A 10308-nucleotide genomic window follows, 5' to 3' on the forward strand; every position below is an offset into this window, starting at 1 on the left:
ACTATTAATCTACAACGGCCAGTTACAATTCTAAATAGTCACTTCACTCTATATCTCAGGGCCTTGGAGTATATCAGCATTTTTTACTCTTGGGCATATTTCAAATTCTCCTTGTTTCTTTTGCCCATAGTTTTTGCCATTCTTCTCAACTCATTTTAATTAGATTTTTAAACTCCAATGTATTTAAAGGGCTCTTTCAATCAAGTTGCTCATATTCAACAGCATTTTTTTGCCATTTTGTCTGGCAGGTCATTGCACTGGGATCCATGCTATCACTATGATTACACCCAGCTACATCAAATCTATTAACAGTAATATTTCATTCAGAATATAATTTCTGCTCTTTGAAGAGTCATTGCCGATTGCCTGTAGTCCAGATAAGGAAACAGACAGGGTGACCATAGCGTCTGGTGCACATCTATGACCCAATTTAATGCCAGCATTATCCCTGCCAGTTCAGCTGTCAAAATGGCTACAAAATTTGATAGCTGTGTAGTTTGCTTGATTCTGAGTTCAGGAACACAGAAAGCTGTTCCCATTCTTCCTGTTCTTACATCTTTGGATCCTCAGTATATATTGGACAGTAGCATTCCCACTTATCACAAACGTTTTCATTTGCTATAGCTTGCACATTTAATGCTCCTTTTCCAGTCATAATATATTTTCCCCAAAGCTATAGATTTTAAGCTCTTTTAGGTCTTTGTTTTCACCAAGATCTTTTGTCCACACTTTAACCTTGCTTACATGAGGCATTTTGAATTTTTGCCTTACACATTGCCCACTTAATTCCCAGCATTCATCCTATATCAGTTTGGTGTTTTCATCTTCACAGTCTCTAGTACTTTAGCCTGAAAGGTTAAATCTAAAAGCTTTATTCTTAAAGCAATGGACTGTTCACCTGCAGCTATCTGAATTACACACAGCGGTGTTGTGATGAAGGCACCACATGCAATTTGCAACCCCAGAGCTTGGACTGACTCAAGCTTTCTCAAATTAATTTTTTATGCTGAACCAAAAACCTGGTACCTGTACTGATCAATTGCTCTTACTGGAGTTCTATATAACATCAGAAGTACTCTTTTATTCAGACACCAGGAGGTTCGAGAAGTACCTTCCATATGATTCTTCCAAGTGAGCATGCTATCAAATATCAGCCCTAAAAATCTGTAGCTTTTAACTATACTTATTTGCTATCCATATAGATATGATTTATAATCTTTTAAAATTTTTCTTTTAGTGAATATCATTCCTTTAGTTTTGTCATTTGAGAATTTAAAGCCTCATGTTTCTCCATTCTGCGCCTGTCCTTAGTACATTTACTCTTTTAGCAGCTCTTTCTGGGTGTCTGTTTGTGACCCCTGTGGCAAAACCGTCAGCAAATAAAGTGATGTCCATTCCTACACTTAATTCTTTTGGAAGATCATTCATCATGATCACCCTGCGGAGTGCCATTTGTTAGGGTACATATATTGGAGTAGGCTTTTCCTACTCACACTGCATAGTTCTTTTACTTAAGAAATCCCTTATCTGCCTAGATTTCTTTCCTTTTATGCCCATGGCAGCCACTTTATGAAGTAAACCCTCTCTCCAGAACTTTCCATAAGCTCTTTCAATATCCAGAAAAATTGGCCTGTATGCATCAGATCAAGATCTCAGCTTGCCTGGTTTCCTTGCTGGAACAGTAACTGCATGCTTCGACTCAACTGGCAGATCATCTTTTCCTCATATGCTATTGCCCAATTTTAGTACCACCCTCAGACTTCTCTCAGATAGGTGTTTAAGCATTTCAAAGCTTATACCATCCGGCCTGGAGAAGTACTTTTGCTCTTTTTTTATAGCTTTTGGAAGTTCCTTCTTACTGAAGTTTTTCATTTAAAATTGTTTCATCTTCCTCTCCCACCTGTTCAATACCCCATTGGTTTTTTCAATGCATTTTCTTTTCCTCTCACAGATAGCTATACTCTCATTCTCATCATTACTAGCTCTTTCAGCCCTGAACTGAGTTAGCCTCTCTCCTTTATTGCCCCTCCAGGCTTGGAACTGGTTGCAGGTATAGTGAGATGAGGTTAGCTAGGCCCATAGACTGTCCTTTATCCCTTTTCTGTGGATGCGGGGCTTCTCTGCCTCATTACAGTCCCTGATTGGGGACAGCAATTAAGACAATTGGTCTCAAATGAGGAACACACTGACACCTGCTCCCAAATCTGAATTTAAAACGTCTCCTTCCTACTGTTGCTTTTTCTCAAGCCTGAGTCAAATCTCACAAGACAAGGAGTTGGCACCCAGCAGATCTGTTCTTGTGCCTCGGGGTCTAGGAGGCCCATCGTAGGCTTGCCTTTCTCACACACTCTCCTTTTATGGTGCATGGAGGAGGAGCAAAGAACAAGCACTCACAGTCAGCATGTGAGTGCTGCGCTCAAGAGGTGGCAGAATGCAAGTACTGGAAATACTGGAAGTGCCATTACACCTTCTAGCTCCCCCAAGCAGTGCCGGAACAGTGACCCGGAACATTCCAGTAGGACTCAAGCACTGCTCACGGTACTGTCTCCCTGTGGGGGCTCCTCTCACCCTGAACATGAAGGGTCTGCAGCTGTCAGAACTGGCCCCGCAGATAGTGCAATGTCAGAGTATGCTACAGAGTTGCCCTGCAGGTAAACATCCTCAATGCAAATCAGAGACTATCTGGGGTTTTGCCCTAAGTTATATTTTTGGTTGCTGCTGCAGTTGTCTCATAGCAATTTCAAACCAAATTGTGGATCCTGACTACTGCAGTCCTTCTTTGTTTCTACGTGCCTCAGATACCAAGGACAAAACACAAGCAACCAAGTATCGGCGCAGAGCAAAGGGGCTGATGCATTTCTCTTCCTCACTACATTGATTCATCAGTTGAAAACACACAATTCACTACAATCAAAGCCATTCATCCATTATATAAAAATGCTTTTTTTGGAACTATTAGCCTGTACCTTTCTTAAACTTATACTTTTCTCCATGTCATGAATCACTCTCTGCTACTTGGACACTACTCTGATCAAAATGTTTTATTGTTAAACAAAACAAAGCAAAACAAACAAACACCATCACCTTTCATTGCAAACTTGTAGTATGGAGATCCTGTTTTTGGAAGAATTGAAAGAGGAGAATCACTTTTCAATATTTTATGATATTGAATATTCAGAAATTGGGGTGAGAGCCAGATGAGAGATAATAGATAAGAAAAGAGTTTATAGGGGAGTTTACACTTGCATGTTCTTACAAGGGTGTATGAATGGAGAGAGAGAGACAGAGAAAATTATGTTGGGCCAGTGTTTCCACTTCACTTCACTGAGGAAGCTGGTTTCCTGTGCTCTGTAATTGTCATCAGACATTGGTCTGATTTACATCCATTTCAGTGTGAACTGTACTTATATATGTCTTGAATTTCTGTATTTATACAGCATGTGATTGACTGTGGTTATCAGTGAATATTTCAAAGCTGTATCCTGATTTGACCAGTGTCATTAGTTACAGCCAGACTGTAATCCATTCCTTAAGGAGATTTTGTGAATGCAAGAGGATATGCATGTTTATATAAAATACAGGTCACCCATTCCTTGAAGGCGAAACCCTGCTTCTACACTGACCAGAGATGAGACTCTGAAATTCAATTCCTGGTACAGGTGGACAAAAGTGAGGCTTGGTGAGTTAAGATCAGGATTATGAGTTGATTTTGAGTTGTAAGCCCAGCTCTGCTACTGGCTCATTGCATGGCTTGTCACTTCCCCTTTCTTCCTTTCCCCGTCTCTAAACTGGGGCTAATATTTACTCAGCTAATGACAATTTGCTTTTATAGTGCTTTCGTCTGTTGATCTCAAAGCACCTTACAAAGGAGTCAGTATCATTATCTCCATTTTACAAAGGGGGAAACTGAGGTACAGAGATTTACCCAGCAGGCCAGTAGCAGAGCTGGGAATAGGACCCAGCTCTTGTTAGTCCCAATACAGTGCACTCTCTGTTAGGCCACACTGCCAACTACTATGTAAAGTGCTTTGAACATATGAGTGCTCTATAAATACTCATGTTGATTGCTATTTATTTTAAATGGCTGGAGCATTACCTGCTTATATCTGGCCTGGATTGGACCCAAAGTGTGTGAGCACAGAGGAGAGCGCTAGTTTCCCACTGTGTGAGCTGTAAAAAGGGCAGAGGACAGTGTAGGGTGACAAAAACAGTGTTTACAAATCGGAAGTGAAGATAGAACATGGGGGACAATAGGATTTAAATAAACAGTGTATGTAACTGACTGGTAGTTTTGTGTCACTCAGCTGTCTGTTAATTTTGCAATTCATAAATTGCAATTTTCAGACTATCTTGATATGACTGTGTTTTGCTTTGCTTTCTGGTCAAACCCATAATTAAAATGGAAAAAAACATCTAAGAACTTTTTCTTGAAGCCGAACAAGAACTTCTGACCTGCAAGGATGTGTACGGGGTATGGGTATCTATATAATTATATTTCCTTTTTCTCAGGTAATTTTGAAAGTGAGTATGATGATGTCACAATCAAGATGATCTTTGCTATCGTTCAGATCATTGGGTTTTTCAATTCCATTTGTAACCCTATGGTATATGCCTTTATGAACGAGAACTTCAAGAAAAATTTCCTCTCTGCAATCTGCTTTTGTATTGTCAAGGAAAACCCATCCCCTTCCAGGCGACTTGGAAACTCAGGGATTACCATGATGCAGCAAAAGGCAAGTCTTTCTCAAAGAGAGCCCAGTGCTTTAGAGGAGGCCAGGAGAGAAGCATTCAGTGATGGCAACATTGAAGTCAAATTCTGTGATCAGCCAGCTGCAAAAAAGAATACAAAAAGGCACCTTGCTTTGTTTGCCTCGGAACTCACTGTGCACTCTGCATTAGAGAATGGACCCTAGCGTCATGAACAGTGGGTTTTTTTTTCAGTATTAGAGAATTGCTTCCTATATTTGATATCTTTCAACAAACCATTTTGTTTTATTTTCTACTTTGCACATTGAAGTGAGAAAAGAATATATTTTATGGTTTATGATAACTCTAGAATATGTTTTCAAAACAGTAATATATTTTACAGGGGTTAAGAATGAAACCTTGGAAAAGAAGTTCCATTATGATTACAAGAAATATTTTTCTTATGCTAAATTCTGGCTCTATGGAGTTTACCCCCAAATGCGGGCAAACTAACACCGTTCTTCTATTAGCAACTCTGTGTTTACTTTGTGCCTGTGTTCTGGCTGGCCATGGGAATGTGCACAGCTGATTGTGCAAATTGCCTGAAGGTATAATCAGTGGGGTGAGCACATACTGTCTCTGGGCAGGTCTGGATTCCATATGGACTATGCTACTTCTACCAAGACCTGCCCTCTGCAGCTCAGTGGACAAAGGAACTGCAGATTAGAGTCTGGGAGGAGGCAAGGTTGAGACGCATCAGGTGTATTATGCATTTCTCTTGTGCTATGTATGTGAAAGGCCTGCCAGAATTTGTCTGTATGGAGTAAGACTTACACACTGTATGCATACTAAGGCATTTGTTAAGGAAAGTCAATTTGATGTCAACAATGTATGTATGTGTGTCTAACTGATGTACTGTCATCATAGGATAATTAGCTGAATACAAATATAAATGTAACAGTGGACTGGCCTGTAAACTGCATCACTTTTTAATTGAAAAATGTATAATGTCAAGAAGTGCAGTAAAGTCATCAATACAATGTAGAAATTGGAGGATGCATTCCCTAAAATATAGTTGGTTGTTTAAGGTCCCAATTTAGATACATTGCCTGACTAACTGTAGCAATGCCATCACTCTAAGGCAGGGGTGGGCAAGCTACAGCCTGTGGGCCGTTTTAAGTCAGCCCACAAGCTTCTGCTGGAGAGCAGGCTCTGGTGCTCCAGCCAGGCTGCTGGGTCGAGGGGTCTGCACCACATGGCTTAGCCCTGCTTCAGCCAGGGCACTGAGTTAGGGGAGCCACATCACGTGGCTCGGTCCTGCTCTGGTGCTCCAGCCAGGGCGCAGGGTCAAGGGCTGCACCATGCAGCTCCCGGAAGCTATGGCATAGCCCCTCTCTGGCTCCTATGTGCTCCAAGGTCCCCTCCAGTGCGCCAATGGGAGCTGCAGGGGCAGTGCCTGCATAAGAGCCGGAGAAAGAAAATACTTCCAGGAGACACTTGAGGTAAACGCCACTCAGAGTCTGCATCCATGAGACTCTCCCCATGCCCCAACCCCCTGCCCCAGCCCTGATCCCCCTCCTGCTCTCCAAACCCCTCTATCTCAGCCTGGAGCACCCTCCTGTGTTCCAAACCCCTCATCCCCTGCCCCACCCCAGAGCCCACCCCATCAACCAGAGCCCTCACCCCTCCCACACCCCAGCCCCAATTTTGTGAGCATTCATGGCTCACCATACAATTTCTATTCCCTGAGGTGGCCCTTAGGCCAAGAAGTTTGCCCACCCCTGCTATAGGGCCTGTATAGAGTACAGGGCCTGATCCAAAACCCACTGAAGTCAATAGGAGGCTTTCCATTCATTTCAGTGGGCGTTGGATCAGGTCCCTCCTCAGTAAAATCATAAGTAGAATCTTCTAGTTTTATTTTTCTGTGTAGAATTTCCTTGTTTCCTAAATGGTTTGCTTTCTGTCCAGGGATAGCCCAGTACTCACTCACTCAGAGCTTTTAGCAAACTACAAGGTTGAAGTGGCACACAGTGAAAATGTGAAGTCAGTACAAATGTGAATTACTAGAAGTGGGTAAAAACAAGAACTTTGAATTTGAACTTATTTGCATTTCTGGGCCAGGGAGAAGAAGTGTGTTTAGATTCTTATCCTCTGATATGATTCCACACCGAAATTGGTTCAGATTTGGATCCAAAACCAAAACTTGCTTATTTTTTGGTTTCAGTTTAGATGCAGCTGGAATCCCTGAACAAGAAATTGAGATTTCAGTGCCCTTTGATCTCCACCTCTGACCTCACCCTAACTGTGATTTGCTGAATTCAAGTCTGAGAGATGACCCTTCCCACTGCTCTGACATTGTAATTTACACCTATCTTAAGGCTCCTTTACGCTGCTAGTGTTGTTAAGGGAACTTAAATGTAAATGAGAATCTGACCCTAAATCTGTTCCACATCAGAATGCTTCCACATTTTCACATCCGAAAAGAAATTTCAGTGCTGGTTTGAGATCCTAGCTATTTTAAAAGGCTATTTATTATTATTTATAGGGCACAAAATTGTCTAAAATGATAGTTTAAAGTTCCAGACTTACTCACAAAAGGAAGCCAGATTTGAAGACAGATGACTTTGATCTTATTTACACCAGTGTATGAATTAGATGAAATAGTGATTTCAGTAGAGCTCCAACTGTGTAAATTGTGTAGCAGAGATCAGAATCTGGCTCAGAGATGAACACAATAGTAGAGAATGTTACTGGGAAACTCTGGGGATAAAGTCTGCCCTTGGCTATACATGCCTAACTTCCTTTGAAGTCTGTTGGATTTGTGCATCTGTCTGAGGAGATTATCCGATCTTAGCTTTTGGTTTTCATGTTTCCAATAGGCAGGAAATCTCTCTGTAAGGTTTCAGTACATTTATATTGTGATTGGAGCATGCAGCTTAGTGATGTTAGTTTGTTCTCATATACTGTACATTAACTAGGGGAAATTGTTTGGTCAGTGATAGGAGAGTCTGTTCTTTTACAGATTCTGTAACTGAACAGCACCCCGCTATGTGTAGCTTTGCTTGAGTCTTTTTGTTTACTTGTACCGGTAAATTCAATGACAGACTTCGACCAGAAATATTGATAGTTATTTTGTCAAATTTCCAAGTGAATGCTGCTTTGTGTACTACTTAGTCTCTTATCATAAGGCTTATTGTATAAAGAACTGAAATTATAGCAGTTTAAATTTTACAGTAAAAATGATCTGCTGTAGCATTGTTCACATTGTGTTGCTCCTAATGGTGGGACAAGAGCCTGAATACCAACCTCAGGGCAAACTGTTAAGCAAACAGGGCACAAACCCCAAATAGCTTGAGTTCTTAAGTTAAATTTCACCAACCCAACTGCACCAAGTGCAGACTCCTCAGGCACTTCAACAGCTTTAATGGAATCTTAGACAGTTCCCTTGGTGCTCTGGTCTGTCTTGCCACCCAGGTGAGTGCGTCGCTGTGATAGACGGCCCTTTAAACCAAAAGCAGCAAAGAGTCCTGTGGCACCTTATAGACTAACAGACGTATTGGAGCATGAACTTTCGTGGGTGAATACTCACTTCGTCAAATGGGGATCCATATGACGAAGTGAGTATTCACTCACGAAAGCTTATGCTCCAATACGTCTGTTAGTCTATAAGGTGCCACAGGACTCTTTGCTGCTTTTATGGATCCAGACTAACGCAAGGCTACCCGTCTGATACTTGACACCTTTAAACCAAGAATCACAGCAATATTCAAATTGCTCCTAGTCCCAAAGGACTAGTCATTTACCCCAGATCAGCTGCACTTTAGGTCTCACACCAAGGATAATGCTTGTAGCCAATCCAAGAAGTTATATAAAGATTTATTAAATAGGAAAAGGATATTACACTTTATTTACAAGGTTAAGGCAAGCAAATACAGACACACTGAGTTACAGCCTTAGGTTATAAAAGTAATTGAGGCTTCTATAATCAGCAAGATTTGTCCTTTGAGGTAACCTAGACTAAGCAGCTGGGGATCTCTTGCTTATGCCTAGAAATCTCTTGCTTCCCAGAGTCCCAGCAACACAGGGAATCTTAGTTCCTTTTGTTTGAAGTTTCTATGTTCCTCCTGCCATGTGCTCTCTGCTTATAGGAGTATGGGTGGTGCGTGAATGACTGGCTTGGGGAGGCTAGCCCCCAACCCCACCCCTTCTGCCTGAAGCATCGCCCCTTCCGTGCCCCCCACCAGAGCCCAGAGCCTTCCACTGCAGCCACCAGCCCCCTGCCCCAGGAACACTGGGAGGACAGTCAGCATGGCCCCAGCCCCAGAGTGCTGGGAGGGCAGGCAGTGTGGCCCAGCCTTCTTCCTCCCCCACAGTGCTGGCAGGGTGGGTGGCATGGCCCCAGCCCAAGCTGGGGCCACAGCACATGGGAAGAACTGACTCACAGCAGAGAGAGAAGCAGGAGTGTTCTGAGAACTGGGGGTGGAGTGTGGGCAGGGCCATGCCTGGCTGTTTGGGGAGGCTTAGCCTCCCCTAGCCCATGGTAACCCCAGCCCATGTATAGGAGAAATCCACTAGCAGGATTTATCTTCATGGAGAAAAGAGCAGAACAACTGCAAGAGTCTTTAGTCCTTTGGCTGACAATTCTTCAATCCAGAGGTAGGGAGTTTCTAGTTGTAAGATCCAACCACACCCTGTCTGATATGGATGGGTCTCCTCTTTTGGGAGGGACCTAATAATTTCTGTAGAAGAGCAGCTCTTCACCTTTCCTGAACAGTGATTCATGGAGTCACAGAGGCTCACACTACAACCACTCACTCTACACTCACTTATTTGCTATATCTGTATTCCATATGTAATATAATAACATTACAGTATGGAACAGAGAGATTGCAAGTAAGATTAATGCATGCAACAGCTCACAAACATTTAATAGAGTCCAAACACTAAACACTTTCTTGTAATTCTAATATCTATCCCAGGGCTTGGCAACCTTTCAGAAGTGGTGTTCCGAGTCTTCATTTATTCACTCTAATTTAAGGTTTCATGTGCCAATAATACATTAACGTTTTTAGAAGGACTCTTTCTATAAATCTATAATATATAACTAAACTATTATTGTATGTAAACTAAATAAGGTTTTTAAAATTAAATTAAAATGCAGAGCCCCCCAGACTGGTGGCCAGGACTCAGGTAGCGTGAGTGCCACTGAAAATCAGCTCATGTGCTGCCTTCGGCGCATGTGCCATAGGTTGCCTACCCCTGATTTATCCTATCAGTACTAACATGGGCGATGGGTGGAGCCTCTCTTTGGAGAGGCTAGCCCCTGGCTCTGCCCCAGAGATTTCCGCACACCCCCCTGAATTTTCCCAACCCACCTCCCTCCCAGTTTTGTGGACTAGTTACATGCAGTGTTGCCAGTGTAGTGATTGTTTGTTTGGAAATTTGAATTGAAACTGAAACATTAATACATACTTTAAAAGCATATAAAGTGTATCTGAAAAAGTATAAAAGATTTGAAAAGTATGAACATAGACTAGCTTCGTTATACAGCTTTTGTTTTTATGACAATGTCAGTGCATTCATTTTGGTGATGTTGGACAACCTAATAATTTAAAATTATGA

General features: G+C 42.0%; 1 protein-coding gene across 1 annotated transcript in view; it reads left to right on the forward strand.

The window, feature by feature from the left end:
• The window catches only part of QRFPR (pyroglutamylated RFamide peptide receptor), a 45846-nt gene extending 40094 nt beyond the window's left edge, over positions 1-5752 (forward strand). Inside the window, 1 exon segment of the mRNA XM_030565583.1 lies at positions 4510-5752. Within this exon segment, the coding sequence (XP_030421443.1) occupies positions 4510-4913 (404 nt within the window). The 3' untranslated portion in view covers positions 4914-5752.
• The last annotated feature ends 4556 nt before the right edge of the window (positions 5753-10308 follow it).

Source organism: Gopherus evgoodei, chromosome 5, assembly GCF_007399415.2.
Source record: "Gopherus evgoodei ecotype Sinaloan lineage chromosome 5, rGopEvg1_v1.p, whole genome shotgun sequence".
NCBI lineage: Eukaryota > Metazoa > Chordata > Testudines > Testudinidae > Gopherus > Gopherus evgoodei.